The 18,594-nt window shown below is 45.0% G+C and overlaps 1 protein-coding gene across 1 annotated transcript in view; it reads right to left on the bottom strand.

The window, feature by feature from the left end:
• Positions 1 to 10,555, bottom strand: part of LOC121572100 (multiple PDZ domain protein) — a 72,964-nt gene extending 62,409 nt beyond the window's left edge. The window contains 3 exon segments of the mRNA XM_041884006.2: positions 1,604 to 1,770; positions 5,865 to 5,938; positions 10,426 to 10,555. Coding sequence (XP_041739940.2) covers positions 1,604 to 1,770; positions 5,865 to 5,880 — 183 coding nt within the window. The 5' untranslated portion in view covers positions 5,881 to 5,938; positions 10,426 to 10,555.
• Between the last annotated feature and the right edge of the window lie 8,039 nt (positions 10,556 to 18,594).

Below are 18,594 nucleotides of genomic sequence, written 5' to 3'. Positions count from 1 at the left end.
GTCTAGGCTAAATTAGCATAGCGCCCAAGTTGCTGTCCCATTCACAAGCTATGTTAGCCAGCCGAGCTAAGAGGATTAAAGTTCCAGTTTGCTTTTTGCACATTTAAGAAATTGTTTCTGCCCCACTTCACATGGCGGCGGCCTCTCTCTTTTGCGAGCAGGCCCTGTCGCCATAGCGACACCAACAGTTCTAGGCCCTACTGGCTGGAGTAGACAGACAGACTGTATGTGGGTCTAGGGTTCGACTGACAACAAAAACAGTAACTGCATCTTTCCTGCAAATTGGTTTCGCCCAATGAAGCCGGCAAGTCTCTTTGTATCGCAAGCACTCAGCTTAATCTCTGTTCCACTAATTTGAACTTCAATGATTTAACGTTTTTTTATGTTGTTTTCTTTGATTCGCTTTATCTATAAACATAGACTCCATTGCACATTTATTTTAGCTTGAAAACATTAGGGTGGAAGAGCAATAGATTAGCATGCCACACACACACCGTTAACCATTATATACTGTGTGGATTGGGTTGTTACATTGTGCATAAGAATGTGACACTGCTGAAATGAACTATAAAGCACCGGCACACAAAAAAATGTCTGCAAGGATTTTATAATCTGAATTCCTTCAGGGGTGAAAAAAATACAAGCTGTAGCAGCATCTTTCCTCCCACAGCATGGCTCACATACTTTCTCTCTCTGTCTCAAGCACTCACCCTGGCCCATTCGCATACATCCACAGTGACCTAACAAGAGCTCTTTCTTGGGCAAAAGAAATCTCAATTTCTCATGGGCCCTGGATAAGTCAAGGAGGCCTTTTGGCTTTGGCTGGCAGCGTCTGCTTATATAACCTTATTAGAAGTGCCCAGATGAACTCTGACTGCAATATGCCCACAGTAATACATAATTTGAGAGAGAAAAAAAATGTCTGTCTGGAGGCAAGCCAAAACTGAGAATAATTTGATTTGGATTCAACGCAGACCAAATCAAGACTGAAATAAGTAGTAGTAATTTCCTTCATTCCAACTCCTAGACATAATAATAATGTTGCAGCAAAGACCATACTTGGTCAATCCTGTGGTCAAGCTAGTGAATAGGCAGTGAAATATTTGCAAAAAGACAAGCTGGGTCTGCCGCTATCCCTTTAACACATGTATCTACAATGTAGACAAAAACTTAAAGACCAGTTAGGGAGTTGAAACAAGAGATGGGATGAGGTTAAGTCTGTTTACTTTATTGGGTCATGTTTATGACCCCCTGTAAGGGTTAGAATGATGGCTACCCTAACCCTCATTCTTAAAGGGATAGTTCACCCAAATTACAAAAACAAAACCCAAGCACGGATTGCTGTTATATGTAATTTTGTAATTTGGGTGAACCCTTTAACCCATATCCACATCCACATCTTGGATAAAACAGCCCAGTTTACATTTAAATTGACTCGCCACTCCCAACAACCCAAGTTTAGGTTTCCTGACAATAAACCAGAAAATCAAGATCTATTTTTTATATTGTTCATCAAAGTTACTTAACTGATCCTGAGTGATCCTGCTTAGTGAACTTAGTGATCCTATGTCCCAACCCCCAAGAGAGACCTGGTCTTACCCACCTGATCTTTGAGGAGCTGGACAGACTTCTGCAGGGCCAGAATCTGGTGGAACAGGGGGCTCTGGAGCACCGACTTGAGCAGGCTGAGCTTCTCCTCGGTGGGGACCTCCCCCCTCTCCTTCAGCTTGGCCTGGAGACGCTCCACTGCCTGCAAGGCACGCTGGGTATCTGCAAAGCATCACATAGTTCAGTGACAGCATGGGGCGGCAGCCATGTGGAGAGAAGTGGAAGGGGGATAGCTATTGACATTCCCCCTTCAGCTTCTCTAAAACATTCTGTCAGTTTAATCCAAGTGTTCCTAATTTGTTGTCAGTGTTTATTCAGGATGTTTTGCTGAGAATGTGAAGTCTATGGCAGACTTCTAAAGTTTTTATCTTTATCTGAGTAACCCATGCTCCCGTTGACACACGGAACCAAACATGCTTGCTAATGTGAGAAGCACTATGTCAATGATTCATTGGGAAGGAGAGAGAGAGAGAGAGAGAGAGAGAGAGAGAGAGAGAGAGAGAGAGAGAGAGAGAGAGAGAGAGAGAGAGAGAGAGAGAGAGAGAGAGAGGAGACAGTAAATCACACGTCAACCATCCGAGGCTTAGCTAAGGTCGACCACTGCTCAACAAAGCTTAGAAAATCAGAATCATGTAGCTATGAGCTTTGCTCTTTATCACCTTTACTCCAAACACAGAGATGCATACAAAACTCTCCCTCGCCCTCCATTTGGCAAATCTGACCAGAACTCTATCTTCCTGATTCCTGCTTACAAGCAAACACTCAAACAGGAAGTATCAGTGACACGCTCAATATGGAAGTGGTCCAAGGAAGCAGACGCTAAGCTACAGAGCTGTTTCACTAGCACAGATTGGAATAGGTTCCGGGACTCATCCGATGGCTTTGAGCAGTTTACCACATCAGTCACCGGCTTCATTAATAAGTGCATCAACGATGTCGTCCCCACAGTGACCGTATGTACATATCCCAACCAGAAGCCATGGATTACAGGCAACATCCGCACTGGCTGCATTACCGCTTGGTATGGAAACTACTTGGCATCCAACCGCAAGGTAGTGCGTACAGCCCAGTACATCACTGGGGCCTAGCTCCCTGCCATCCAGGACCTCTATACCAGGCGGTGTCAGAGGAAGGCCCTAAAAATGGTCAAAGACTCCAGCCACCCAAGTCATAGACTGTTATCTCAGCTACCGCACGGCAAGCAGTACTGATACACCAAGTCTGGAACCAACAGGACCCTAAACAGCTTCTACACCCAAGCCATAAGACTACTAAATAGTTAGTTAAATAGTTAACAAAATAGCTACCTGGACAATCTGCATTTACCCTTTTTGCACAAACTTTCTTTAGTCATCACATACGCTGCTGCTACTGTTTATTATCTGTGACTTTATTCCTAGCTATATGTACATACAGTGCATTCGGGAAGTGTTCAGACCCCTTGACTTTTTCCTCATTTTGTTATGTTACAGCCTTATTCTAAAATGGATTCAATTGTTAGTTTCTTCTCCCCTCATCAATCTACAAACAATACCCCATAATGACAAAGCAAAAACAGGTTTTTATACATTTTGGCTAATTTATAAAAATAGAAAAAACTGAAATATTACATTTACATAAGTATTCAGACCATTTACTCAGTACTTTGTTGAAGCACCTTTGGTCTTCTTGGGTATGACGCTACAAGCTTGGCACACCTGTATTTGGTGAGTTTCTCCCATTCTTCTCTGCAGATCCTCTCAAGCTCTGTCAGGTTGGATGGGGAGCATCGCGGCACAGCTATTTTCAGGTCTCTCCAGAGATGTTCGATCGGGTTCAAGTCCGGGCTCTGGCTGGGCCACTCAAAGACTTGTCCCGAAGCCACTCCTGCGTTGTCTTGGCTGTGTGCTTAGGGTCGTTGTCCTGGTGGAAGGTGAACCTTCACCCCAGTCTGCGATCCTGAGCGCTCTGGAGCAGGTTTTCATCAAGGATCTCTCTGTACTTTGCTCCGTTCATCTTTCCCTCGATCCTGACTAATCTCCCAGTCTCTGCCGCTGAAAAACATCCCCAAAGCATGACGCTGCCACCACCATTCTTCACCGTAGGGACGGTGCCAGGTTTCCTCCAGACGTGACGCTTGGCATTCAGGCCAAAGAGTTCAATCTTGGTTTCATCAGACCAGAGCATCTTGTTTCTCATGGTCTGAGAGTCTTTAGGTGCCGTTTGGCAAACTCCAAGTGGGCTGTCATGTACCTTTTACTGAGGAGTGGCTTCCGTCTGGCCACTCTACCATAAAGGCCTGATTGGTGGAGTGCTGCAGAGATGTTTGTCCTTCTGGAAGGTTCTCCCATCTTCACAGAAGAAACTCTGGAGCTCTGTCAGAGTGACCATCGGGTTCTTGGTCACCTCCCTGACCAAGGCCCTTCTACCCCGATTGCTCAGTTTGGCCTGGTGGCCAGCTCTAGGAAGAGACTTGGTGGTTCCAAACTTCTTCCATTTAAGAATGATGGAGGCCACTGTGTTCTTGGGGACCTTCAATGCTGCAGAAATGTTTTGGTACCCTTCCCAAGATCTGTGCCTCGACACAATCCTGTCTCGGAGCTCTACGGACAATTCCTTCGACCTCATGGCTTGGTTTTTGCTCTGACATGCACTGTCAACTGTGGGACCTTATATAGACAGGTGTGTGCCTTTCCAAATCATGTCCAATCAATTGAATTTACCACAGGTGGACTCCAATCAAGTTGTAGAAACATCTCAAGGATGATCAATGAAAACAGGATGCACCTGAGCTCAATTTCGAGTCTCATAGCAAAGGGTCTGAATACTTATTTAAATAAGGTTTTTTCTGTTTTTTATTTTTAATAAATGTGTTAGAATTTCTAAAAACCTGTTTTTGCTTCGTCATTATGGTGTATTGTGTGTAGATTTATGTGAATATTTAATCAAGGCTGTAACGTAACAAAATGTGCAAAAACCCAAGGGGTCTGAATACTTTCCGAATGCACTATATCTACATCAATGTCCTCATACCCCTGCACAGTACCAGTTGTATATCGTCAAGTTATCGTTAGTCATTGTGTATCTATTATTACTTTTATTATTACGTGTTTTATTTCTATTATTTATCTATTTTCTTTCTCTCTGCCCTGTTGGGGAGGGCCTGTAAGTAAGCATTTTACTGTTAGTCCACACCTGTTGTTTATGAAGCACGTGACAAATAAAAATTTATTTGATTTAACATTTAATTTGATCTGCACCAGAATAAAAAATAAAATAAAAAGAAACTGATGTTGTCATTCAGAATAACAATGATTCGCTGTTAGCTTTGGCTTGGCAGAGAGACTCACAGGCCCGGAATGGGCAACCAGAGAAAAAAGGCCCTCCAGTTTGCTTGCTGGACTCTGCATAAGCTCCACAATCGAAGAACTCAAGCCTACTCGCCTACCTTGCTTCTCTCGCCTCCCCAGAGCAGCTTGTTAGCCGAGGATGGGTTTGACGTCCTCTGGTGCAGGAGGACGGGACAATTTCCGAGGCCCGCGGACTGTGACTAACACGTAATAGGGTGTGCACAAGTTCCAAAGCACTGTTCATTCTGAGAGCTAGCCTACAGATGTAGAACCTTAATTTGATCACTCTTCTGTTGCTGAGAATTTTTCTGCACCGCAGGAAATGCAGATGAGCTTCGTGACTGAAAACCCACACTAACACACGGTTATATTAACAGTATTGCACTTTTCATGTAGCCTACTTTTGTCCAGCTAATAGTCTAACCACTGATCAAGCAATATTATTGACTAAACGTTCAAATTCTGTTGCTGCAGGATTATTTTGCTGTGACAATATAGGTCAAATTAAGATCCTACAAAAATGTACCTCATTGAGCAGAGACAGTAAACAAACCAATAATACGGGAGTCTTGACAGAAACATTTCTCTGTTAACAGCTTGTACCTTTCGAGGTATTTTGTAGTTGTTTTCTGAGTGTTTGAGCATTAATAACAAGGATTCTCCTCAGACTCTGAGTTTGTTAGAGACATAGGGTGATTTTACAATAACAGAGGCCAAGTCAGGATTCTTTCTGTTTGGATGGGAGATGGGGAGATGGGGAGTAACATATTATCTAAATACATAATAACATCAATTAAATTCACTTTCTTCATCGAAAAATTACCACCTCTCACTCTTTTCATCTGGTGAGACCTTCCACATAACAGACAACATTAGCAATCAACACTTTTCTTTCTTTGACATATCACAAATTGACTGATCACTTACCCATTGTCTCAATCATCTATTTTATTCCCGGTAGATGTGATAGCTGCCCATCAACCAGAGAGTGTAGTCAAGGCCTGCAAAATACACATATCTGTGTTACACACCCTCCTAATGAATACGACATCAACATCAAACCATGACGAGTGTTGTTGCAATGCTACTTTTGTCAATCATTATCACATAAGCTACTTACTTATTCAATGTCTATATCCAAGTACACTCAGGCCAGTGTGTTCATACTGACTGACAGTAGACCTTTAAAATATCTCAGCAGCCCACTCTGAATTTTCATACATTCAGATGACATTATATAAAGTACCCGTTTTTACCTGGAGAATTGTTTAACTTCTTCAGTGGAGAGCTGCTGCACTGCAGAACAATGTTTCATGCCAGTGCTACAATACTACAACAATAAGTAGGGTCTTTACTAGGCACATGCAGTTTGCTGGGGACTTTGTATTTGTATTTGAACTAATGCTCTTATTGAGGGTTTAACATCTGCCAATTGCCATTCATGGGGCCTTAATTGACATTGGCAATGGCTTTGTGACATGTTTGTCTCCGTCAGGCATCTGTGTGGCCTTAGCAAAGTCATTTACTATACATGTTAGGTCTATAACAGGCAAGTGTTGTCACGCTCGTCGGGAACAGAGGAGGACCAAGGCGCAGCGTTGAATGCGAACATATTTATTTAATTAATGATCACACGATCAAAAACAACAAAACGATGACGTGACAGTCAATGGTCAAACACAAACCAACACGAACAAGAAACCACAATGAATGAATGCCTAACGGCTACCTAAGTATGACTCCCAATCAGAGACAACGAGCTACAGCCGTCTCTGATTGGGAGCCACCCTGGCCAACATAGATATACACCAACTAGAATCAACACACATGAAAACTCACACCCTGGCTCAACATACTAGAGTCCCCAGAGCCAGGGCGTGACAGTACCCCCCCCCTAAAGGCGCGGACTCCGACCGCGCCAACCAAATACCACAGGGGAGGGACCGGGTGGGCACTCCGCCTTGGCGGCGGATCCGGCTCCGGGCATGATCCCCACTCGCTCTCTAACCCCCCAAAGTACCCCTGGTCCGGTCTGGCCCTGCTGACCGGAGCTGGACTGCACACTGGTGGAGCGGATTGCTCTAGCTCCGGCGTGAAGCAGCTGACCCGTGCTGAACCAGGCACCAGTGGAACAGGCACGGGCTGTGCCGGACTGACGCACGCACACCACTGGCTTGGTGTGGGGAGCAGGAACGGCCCGAGCCGGGCTGCTAAACGCACCCTGACTTGGTGCGGGGAGCAGGAGCGGGCCGAACCGGGCTGACGAAACGCACCACTGACTTGGTGCGGGGAGCAGGAACGGGCCGAGCCGGGCTGATCGAAGCGCACCACTGACTTGGTGCGGGAGCAGGAACGGGCCGAGCCGGGCTGACGAGTGCACCACTGACTTGGTGCGGGAGCAGGAACGGGCCGAGCCGGGCTGACGGGCGCACCACTGACTTGGTGCGGGAGCAGGAACGGGCCGAGCCGGGCTGACGGGCGCACCACTGACTTGGTGCGGGGAGCAGGAACGGGCCGAGCCGGGCTGACGAGCGCACCACTGACTTGGTGCGGGGAGCAGGAACGGGCCGAGCCGGGCTGGACGAGCGCACCATTGGCCTGGTGCGGGGAGCAGGAACAGGCCGGACCGTACTGGGGACACACACCACTGGTCCTACGCAGGGATCTGGAATGGGCCGGACCGGACTGGTAACACACCCCAGTACCTCTCGCCGTGCCTCTACACCTTCCATCCCCTCTTCGACCAGTGGCCCCCGTAACCTGGCGGCCTCCTGGACACGCTGCTTGGTCCAGTCTTGGTGGTTTCTTGTTCGTGTTGGTTTGTGTTTGACCATTGACTGTCACGTCATCGTTTTGTTGTTTTTGATCGTGTGATCATTAATTAAATAAATATGTTCGCATTCAACGCTGCGCCTTGGTCCTCCTCTGTTCCCGACGAGCGTGACAGAAGAAACCACCAAGACTGGACCAAGCAGCGTGTCCAGGAGCCATCGCCAGGGAGATCTCTAGCAGATCTCCTTCGCCTCCTCGACTGGGTCAAGCCGGGTGGGGAAGAGAAGGGCTTGACATGGAAGCAGAAGGGCGAAAGGCTGGCGAGGGACATGGAGACCTGGTCCACGGGTAGGAGAGACGCCCAGAAATTTTTTTAGGGGGCTAACGCCGTGGGACGACGGGCCAGCAGGAGACCGCGGCAGAGCGGCCCAGCGGGTTGGCAGAGGAGGCCGCCAGGTTACGGGGGCCACTGGTCGAAGAGGGGATGGAAGGTGTAGAGGCACGGCGAGAGGTACTGGGGTGTGTTACCAGTCCGGTCCGGCCCATTCCAGATCCTGCGTAGGACCAGTGGTGTGTGTCCCCAGTATGGTCCGGCCTGTTCCTGCTCCCGCACCAGGCCAATGGTGCGGCGTCGTCAGCCCGGCTCGGCCCGTTCCTGCTCCCCGCACCAAGTCAGTGGTGCGCTTCGTCAGCCCGGGCGCGCCCGTTCCTGCTCCCCGCACCAAGTCGGTGGTGCGCTCGTCAGCCCGGCTCGGCCCGTTCCTGCTCCCCGCACCAAGTCAGTGGTGTGTTTCGTCAGCCCGGTTCGGCCCGCTCCTGCTCCCCGCACCAAGTCAGGGGTGCGTTTCGTCAGCTCCGGCTCGGGCCGTTCCTGCTCCCCCACACCAAGCCAGTGGTGTGCGTCGTCAGTCCGGCACAGCCCGTGCCTGTTCCACTAGTGCCTGGTTCAGCACGGGTCAGCTGCTTCACGCGCGGAGCTAGAGCAATCCGCTCCACCAGTGTGCAGTCCAGCTCCGGTCAGCAGGGCCAGACCGGACCAGGGGTACTTTGGGGGGTTAGAGAGCGAGTGGGGATCATGCCCGAGCCGGATCCGCCGCCAAGGCGGAGTGCCCACCCGGTCCCTCCCCTGTGGTATGGTTGGCGCGGTCGGAGTCCGCGCCTTTAGGGGGTACTGTCACGCCCTGGCTCTGGGGACTCTAGTATGTTGAGCCAGGGGTGTGAGTTTTCATGTGTTGGTTCTAGTTGTTGTATATCTATGTTGGCCAGGTTGGTTCCCAATCAGAGACGGCTGTAGCTCGTTGTCTCTGATTGGGAGTCATACTTAGGTAGCCGTTAGGCATTCATTCATTGTGGTTTCTTGTTCGTGTTGGTTTGTGTTTGACCATTGACTGTCACGTCATCGTTTTGTTGTTTTTGATCGTGTGATCATTAATTAAATAAATATGTTCTGCTTCTATGCTCAGTAGCCTAACCAATAGCCATATCACTTCTCAGTTACCGTAAATCAAGTATTCATTAACACATTCAGAAAAAAAAGTTATTTGTGTTACCATACCAAGCACAGGAATGGTAACTTTTAAAATTTAAAGTTTAAGTGATGGAGGTGAAGTCAATGTTCTAATGTGAATAAAATGACAGATGTTTCATTTTATATTGGAACACTTTTTATTCATCAAGATACAATAATGTACAAATCCTGGATGTTTAATATAGCATATTTATGGACTAGAGTAAATCGTCTCACCAAATGCTCTGTAGTTGTAACGTAGTCATACCCACTCCAGCCATAGGCTATGCAAGCACATCGCTACATATTTTATTTATTTAATTGCATTCATCCATTAAGAAGCGGTATGAAGGATGATCTTAGTTGTTGGCACATTATTTCATTTGTTTAAATCCCATATTAGCCTAATAATTAGGTGCAAGTGCATATGCTGAATAGCCTATTCGGATGGCATCATCAGTTGGCTTCATAACAGGAAACGTCAATGCACTTTTTACAGACAATAGCAAATGTTGTCTCCCAATATAAAAACGAATTTGAAACCAACATGAAAACAACTTCACGTTTTATGCAGGGCCTATCACAAGGTTTGGACAAACAGTTAGCCTAGCCCTAGCCGAAACGCGCGAATGGATAACGGTTTCTCGATGTTGGTTTTGCAAGCCATAGCCCGATTATTCATTATCATAACCCCGCTATGGCATAGTTTTCGTTCACCGCTCACTCAAGCCATGTTTTTCAAACTGAACTGTGTTTGTATAAGTGTCTGTTTATGAATTTGCATGGTATTATTTTGAAGCTTGTCTCGGCTACTGAGAAGGCAAGGAATACAATCCGCTTTTCTCAACTCCTCCTTCTTCTCCATCTATTCTTCGGGACACTGAATCAACAGGTTTCCGACGTTATAAGAGAAGCCAAAAAAGTTGGATAATGTTGTGACAGCGATCGAAACCACCCAAAGTCCTTGAAACATTCCCACAAAACTATAAAAGTATAATATTATAGGCTGTGAAAAATAATACAGATACCGTCGCAACATTTACCGCGCCAGCGGCTGAGAATGTAGCCTTTACAATAGCAACATGTTGCTCACAAATCCGAACTCGGGATTCAGCGTTATCTTTGTATCCAAAACGCTTAGCCTAGCCTATTAACTTTTAGCTAGTTAAATGCATTGAAATTAGTGTTTTAGGAACGAAGGAAACTTACATAGGCGTTGACCCTTGTCTGACTGCTGACACAGGACGTATCTTGCCTGTCCTGTTGTCCTTCGGCTAACTGCGCATAGACTGAGTTTAAAGATGGGGCGTACTTGTAACTCGATCTTCTATATACATTTGCAGCAATAGCGGCACGGAGAGTTGAGCTCGAGGGAGAGACCGCCGAGGTTTATCTGGAGATCACAAGCGCCGCTTGGTGGATACCATGACAACTAGGACTAAAGTGCAGTCTGCTGTGCTACAAGTCATCTCAAGTATTGCACTCAGACTAGTTTATTTTACGCCTGCTACGTTAGGTTACACTCAGACATACGTGATTGGGGATTTTGGGGGTATTGCAAAAAGCATGTCTGCAATTGCATGCACTAAAATCCCATGCATAAATATTATAATGGGAATATTGGGGGATTTCCAATGCAATGTAACAACACATGCTTTCACAATGTTGCAGGTAACATCAATGCTTGAAGAAATGGTCACTTGCAAGAATGTTAAATCAGGGTCCCCACTCTTATCTATTTGTCAAAACATAGATAACAGCTCTTTATCTTTCCATCTGTTCTTCACATTATGAAGTATTGATCGCCTCTGCTATTCTGATTACTGGCAAAGTAGGGGTCCTGAAACCTATTCAACTTGGTGCAGAATAGTTTCCCAATACACTTCCGTACAAATGCCTATCAATAAAGACAAGAGCCTTAAATTATAGACACTAATGATTGTATAGTACTTAAACATAATGTTTACCATACGTATTTACCATTATCTCAAATCATTCAACTTATAGCTGCATCTAGAGCCATTGCTGTATTTGCTAGTGCACTTCCAGCACTATTGTCAATTCTCTCTCTCGCTCTCTCTCTCTCTAACACACACACACACAGACACACACACACACACACATTCCAATTCCAGGCACTTGCGACCAAAATACAAACGGCCTGCATTGGCCAAGCGCAGATGAGCATGCAAATGTGGGGGCATTATGTGAGTTAAATAAAGGTTAAATAAAAGAAAATAATAAAAGAAAAAATGTGATCGCGATGTGAAATTTTTTTAGTATTTATGCTCAGCAGACACCTTGGAAAGGACACATCGTGCTGTTTAGAGCTTCTGTCTGTGTCCTGTTTATAGAATTATGTGCTCCATTTCAGACCCAGATGTGCCAAGCTTATAAAAATGTTATATGAGAGAGAGATGTTACTCAAAGTTAAATGTATCAAATGCCTGTGGGGACACACTCCTTTTTTGCCTGTAAAATGTTGGTTTCCTTGTGGGAAGATGAAGATTGTTAATTAATTAATTCATCTATCGATTTGTTAATTCATTCATTTGTTAATTCATCCATCTATGTGGGTATTAATCAAACTTGAATTTGAACTAGAATCATGCATTCCCACTCAATGAAATGTAGGCTACTAATATAATTAAACACTTGTATGTATGTTTTATGATTAGGGGAGGCATTTGTGTACTGTTGTTCCACTGATCAGGGCAGCAGCTCAACTATGTAGATAGTGTGGTTGGATTTGAGGTGGTTACTTGCCTGAGACCTGAAAACATGTGTTAACCCCCTGAGGTAATGCCTAGGCTTTAGATCAGCGGGCTAACGCTATCTTGTCGTAGTGCAGAAGGTGCACACCTTGACATTGGTTTCTACATGATTGGCATTGTCTAATGCAGCTTGGTTAAATCGTGCCTATATCATCATGGCACATAATAGCCATTATTATTTCAGAAATCCTATCTAATTGCTGAGGAAATAACTGCCATCATGTCACCTATTGGGCTAGAATGGGAACTGTCTCTTGTCAAATCTGCCAGCTCATCCAATGATTCCCCCACTTTCGTCTTGGCCTCCTATTGGTTGATACATTAAACTGTCAAGGACTCTGAAATGCATGACTGAACAAGAATGTTCTGTTTTCAGAGCAACATTGATTGGAAATGGGTTTTGTCTTCAGAGCTATTTAGCAAAAAAGTGTCTGACATTATCTCAATTCACACTTGAATATGGAGAAACTGTATCATAAGGGTGACAAAACAGTTTGGCAAACCACCATATGTTAGGACCTTTTGTATCACCCTTTATGTGAGGCTTGGCTTATAAATTATTTATAAAAATGCTCTACAAAGTCTACCAGTTGTTCATGTAAAATGGGACTGTATTGTATGTGCAACTCTTGTAGCCATGTTGCTCATCAATGACCCTTGCTGAACACTCATCCCAGTGCAGTATTTATGTTATTTTCTTGATTATTTGTTGTTTAAGGAGTTTGTTATACGTGTATATGTGGATGACTGGACTTCATTTCAACCTTCACAGTTCAAAATACACTAAAACTATATCAATAACTATGTTGTTTTGACAGCAAATGTGAGTGAATTTGTTTAATTTATTTAAAAGACTGTATACAAATATCCCTGTCAATATTTATGGCCTGTTTGATAATCAACAATGTTATATCTCTGTCACGGTTTCGGCCGAGGCGGCTCCTTCTCCTCGTTCGGGCAGGCTTCGGCGGTCGTCGTCTCCGTCTTCGTTTTGTGTGAGAGAGTCCTGCACGTTGTGCGTATGTACTTTGGACTGTTCCAGTGTACGCTTGTTTCGCCTGGGGCCTGTTGCCGTGTTGGCTTGTACTGTCGGACTTCACTAAAGACATTTGTTTTTTTGAATCTCTGTGTCCTGCGTGTGATTCCACGTTCCCTCTACACTCAACCCTGACAATCTCCCTCCGACGTTCATTGAGTTGATAGCTTTAAACAAGGGCATGCCATTTCAAGTGATACACCACATTTCAAATTGATTATGAAATTCTGACTCACTGAGAACAAAGGCATGAATTGGTCTGTCCACATGGTGTTATGTTTGTCTTTTGGTGTTAGGAAGGCCGTCACAATGGATGTTGCAGTGAGGAGGTAGACGTGATGTTCCCATTGCAATATAAGGGCTTTTATTAGTGGAGAAGCTAAAGGCGGCAAACTTCTGTAACACATATTTACAACAAAAATAACAAGCATGCCGTAGACTTTTGACAGGAAACATCTAAACTATATACACTACCATTCAAAAGTTTGGGGACACTTAGAAATGTCCTTGTTTTCGAAAAGAAAAGCAATTTTTTTGTCCATTAAAATAACATCAAATTGATCAGAAATACAGTGTAGACATTGTTAATGTTGTAAATGGCTATTGTAGCTGGAAATGGCTGCTTTTTAATGGAATATCTACAGTGGGGAGAACAAGTATTTGATACACTGCCGATTTTGCAGGTTTTCCTACTTAGAAAGCATGTAGAGGTCTGTAATTTTTATCATAGGTACACATCAACTGTGAGAGACGGAAAATCCAGAAACTCACATTGTATGATTTTTAAGTAATTAATTTGCATTCTATTGCATGACATAAGTATTTGATACATCAGAAAAGCAGAACTTAATATTTGGTACAGAAACATTGGTTTGCAATTACAGAGATCATACGTTTCCTGTAGGTCTTGACCAGGTTAGCACACACTGCAGCAGGGATTTTGGCCCACTCCTCCATACAAACCTTCTCCAGATCCTTCAGGTTTCGGGGCTGTCGCTGGGCAATACGGACTTTCAGCTCCCTCCAAATATTTTCTATTGGGTTCAGGTCTGGAGACTGGCTAGGCCACTCCAGGACCTTGAGATGCTTCTTACGTAGCCACTCCTTAGTTGCCCTGGCTGTGTGTTTCGGGTCGTTGTCATGCTGGAAGACCCAGTCACGACCCATCTTCAATGCTCTTACTGAGGGAAGGAGGTTGTTGGCCAAGATCTCGCGATACATGGCCCCATCCATCCTCCCCTCAATACGGTGCAGTCTTCCTGTCCCCTTTGCAGAAAAGCATCCCCAAAGAATGATGTTTCCACCTCCATGCTTCACGGTTGGGATGGTGTTCTTGGGGTTCTACTCATCCTTCTTCTTCCTCCAAACACGGCGAGTGGAGTTTAGACCAAAAAGCTCTATTTTTGTCTCATCAGACCACATGACCTTCTCCCATTCTTCCTCTGGATCATCCAGATGGTCATTGGCAAACTTCAGATGGGCCTGGACATGCGCTGGCTTGAGCAGGGGGACCTTGCGTGCGCTGCAGGATTTTAATCCATGACGGCGTAGTGTGTTACTAATGGTTTTCTTTGAGACTGTGGTCCCAGCTCTCTTCAGGTCATTGACCAGGTCCTGCCGTGTAGTTCTGGGCTGATCCCTCACCTTCCTCATGATCATTGATGCCCCACGAGGTGAGACTTGCATGGAGCCCCAGACCGAGGGTGATTGACCGTCATCTTGAACTTCTTCCATTTTCTAATAATTGCACCAACAGTTGTTGCCTTCTCACCAAGCTGCTTGCCTATTGTCCTGTAGCCCATCCCAGCCTTGTGCCGGTCTACAATTGTATCCCTGATGTCCTTACACAGCTCTCTGGTCTTGGCCATTGTGGAGAGGTTGGAGTCTGTTTGATTGAGTGTGTGGACAGGTGTCTTTTATACAGGTAACGAGTTCAAACAGGTGCAGTTAATACAGGTAATGAGTGGAGAACAGGAGGGCTTCTTAAAGAAAAACTAACAGGTTATTAATTACTTAAAAATCATACAATGTGATTTTCTGGATTTTTGTTTTAGATTCCGTCTCTCACAGTTGAAGTGTACCTATGATAAAAAATTACAGACCTCTACATGCTTTGTAAGTAGGAAAACCTGCAAAATCGGCAGTGTATCAAATACAGTGTACAGAGGCCCATTATCAGCAACCATCAGTCCTTTGTTCCAATGACACGTTGTGTTTGCTAATCCAAGTTTATCATTTTAAAAGGCTAATTGATCATTAGAAAACCCTTTTACAATTATGTTAGCACAGCTGAAAACTGTAGTGCTGATTAAAGAAGCAATAAAACTGGCCTTCTTGAGACTAGTTGAGTATCTGGCAGTGGCGGCTGGCCGATAGAGGGCGCTAGGGCGCCGCCCCCTTAAATAAAATTATTTTAAAAAATAAAATAAAAAATAAATAAAAATAATAATAATAATAATAAAAACATCAGTATGTCAATATTTGTGTGTTTGAAATATGGAATGCACACAGTAATATGTGTAAGATATGATAGAAAATCATATTCGCAACCTTTCCTCTGCCTGTCAAACGCCTCGTCAGCTCTGGGCGATACAGAAAGTGCCCCGAGGAGGCGGGTCTACGTAGCAGTTAAGCCAATTGCTAATTTAAGATATGAATGTATGACATAAAATGTAGCCAATCAGCGATCTTAAATCGAATCCAAGGAGGGCGATTATTTTATCGCCCCAAGCTCGCCCCTGATAAAATAAGGACCGGGCTCCAGTGGCGCCATTTTTACTAGACGACAATGGCGAGCGCAAACGTTACTCCTCCAAGACCCAACCCTAACTCGGTGAAATCTCTCCTCCAAGATCCGTTTGAGAGGAGAACTTTGTCAGAGAAAGTTCGGGTGAAAGAGCTGGGCCCAGATCAACCTGACCTCTCAATCAGACAGCAGGCTAGCGAGAAAGGGAAGCAGTATATGCGCGGCTTCTCCCGTAGCTGGTACACCAGGAAGGCTTGGCTAGCTGGGTGCACTGATGATAATGCTTTATTTTGCTTTCCGTGCTTGCTTTTTAAAACGACGGGGTCAGATTCAGCATGGACAGGTACCGGAGTGAGGGATATGAAGCACCTGTCAGAGAAGGTAAAGAAACATGAGAACACCAGGGCACACATGGACAACTCTGTAAAGCTAGCTGTATTAGGAAGGGGTGAACATTGCTACGCAGCTGGATGACGGCCACAGGATTGCGGTGAGGAAACACAATGAGGAGGTGGATAAAAACAGGCACATTCTATCCAAAATTATCGATTGTGTGAAGTTCTGTGGGGCTTTTGAGTTGGCCTTGCGTGGGCACGAGGAGACTGACTCCTCGGACAACCCCGGCATTTTCCGGGGCTTAGTGGATTTTGTTGCCTCCCTCGACAGTGTGCTGGAGGAGCACCTGAAGACAGCTACCGTTTTTAAGGGCACGTCAAAGACGATACAGAACGAGCTGTTGGACTGTATGCTGTCAGTGCTTAAGGATTACATCCTGGAGGAAGTAAAGAGTGCTGATTTTATCGCCATTCAAGCTGACGAGACGACTGACGTTTCCACCCACTGCCAGTTGGTGCTTGTGATACGCTACATCGATGCTAAAAGTAACGTCCCAAGAGCGTTTTTCGAGTTCATTTTGATCGAGAACGCAACCGCCCGACACCATCGCTACAGCGCTGCTGGAGAGGCTCAGCACCATACTCTCACATGGACAAAAGGCCAAACTTATTGCCCAGGCTTACGACGGAGCAAGTGTGATGAGGGGAGCCACCGGCGGAGTGCAGCGTAAAATAGTGGATGTGTACGAAAATGCGCACTACGTCCACTGCTATGCACATCAGCTGAACCTCATCATGCAGCAGGCTACTTCACGCATCCCCAGGATCGGCACTTTCTTTTCCGACCTTGCAGGATTTTCTGCTTTCTTCTCCAGGTCTCCCAAGCGAACCACCGTGCTTGACGAAGTGGTTGCGCATAGACTCCCAGAGCCTCTACAACACGGTGGAACTTCCACAGTCGCGCTGTAAACACTGTGTACGAGTACAGGGATGACCTCCTAACGTGTTTCCAGACCATCAGAGACTCTGGGAACTTTGATGCCCCGACTGTCAGAGAGGCGGGGGCTTTGTGAGGATGCTCGAAGACGAGGCTTTCTGTTTTTCCTGGCACTGTTCCACAAGATCATGCCAAATGTGGACATGCTTTTCAGCCAGCTGCAGAAGAGGAACATCGACCCTGTCTTCATTAAAGCACTTGTCCAGAGGTTCACAGACAGCATGCTAACAATCAGGTAAATAACTATATTTACTATTGGCTGATAAAGATGTTGTTAGAAAGATGAATAGTTCACTTACAACAGTTTAAAAGCCTAAATGTGTCTGGTCATCAAAGTGAGTGATTATCATAGAGCCGTCACAATTATATTTGTTTTAGTATTTTAAAAGGAAAGAGAAGACACAATCAGACGTTGATAATAATGCAGGAAAGTACTACACAGTTTGTAATAATTATTCAGGTGTCCACCAGGTCAATTTCTAGAAGAGGCCTAGTTGTTATTGAAGATTAACTTTATTGCTAAGTGCACAGCAGAACAAAATGATGTTGCATCCCTCTCACAAATGTAATAGAAAAAGGCTTTAAAACGTAATAACATCAGTTAATTATGTACATCACAGGTTAAAAGCAGTTACTAGACATAGTTTGTGTGTATATACACACTATCTGTCTGTCTGTCTGTCTGTCTGTCTATATATATATATATATATATATATATATATATATATATATATATATATATATATAAAAGTCACTGGTTGTGTGTTGAGGGGGAATTACAGTGAGTTAAGAAGTCTGATTGCAAGTTATCAAATTAAACTTTATTTTTTTGGACCCAGGGCCTCAATTCCCTCTTTGTGTGGGGACAGCGCATCTGACGAGCAGCAACAGCCCATCAAGCGACGGAGGATGCTGGGACCAGGAGAACAACAGAGGTTGGCTATAGAGGTAAGTTGTGATGTAATTGTCAGTGTTTCCCCCTAGAACTTTTTTCAGGCCTGGTAGTATGTAGCCAAAACCCTGAACAATCAGCACCTTGGTAATCATATACTTGAGTTGGACATAGGCATGTGTCAGTCAGGATCACTTGCATCAAAATAGCTTAATTGCACATTAAAGCTGATGATGTATCTTTTACAGGTATGTGATACCATCCTGAGTCATGCCAAATAGAGGTTCTCCTTCACCCAGCACCTCATCAGCGCAACACTATTGCACGGAGAGTTGTTCCCACAACACAGTGTGAAGTTCCCCGATACAGCGCTTGAAACAACCGTGGAGGCGTACCCCATGTTGAACAAGGCCAAGCTCAAAACCGAACTGTCCCTCATCTATGAGAACAGTGAGTTCAAGGCTTGTAGTGGTGCAGTGCCCCTGTACCAGTTCTTCATGGAGAACAACCTTCAGAGCACTTTCACAGAGACTGCCAGCCTCCTCAAGATCCACATCACCACACCCATGACAACTGCTGAGTCAGAAAGGTGCTTCTC

Source organism: Coregonus clupeaformis, chromosome 8, assembly GCF_020615455.1.
Source record: "Coregonus clupeaformis isolate EN_2021a chromosome 8, ASM2061545v1, whole genome shotgun sequence".
Taxonomy (NCBI): domain Eukaryota; kingdom Metazoa; phylum Chordata; class Actinopteri; order Salmoniformes; family Salmonidae; genus Coregonus; species Coregonus clupeaformis.
This window is presented reverse-complemented; position numbering and strand designations above follow the sequence as displayed.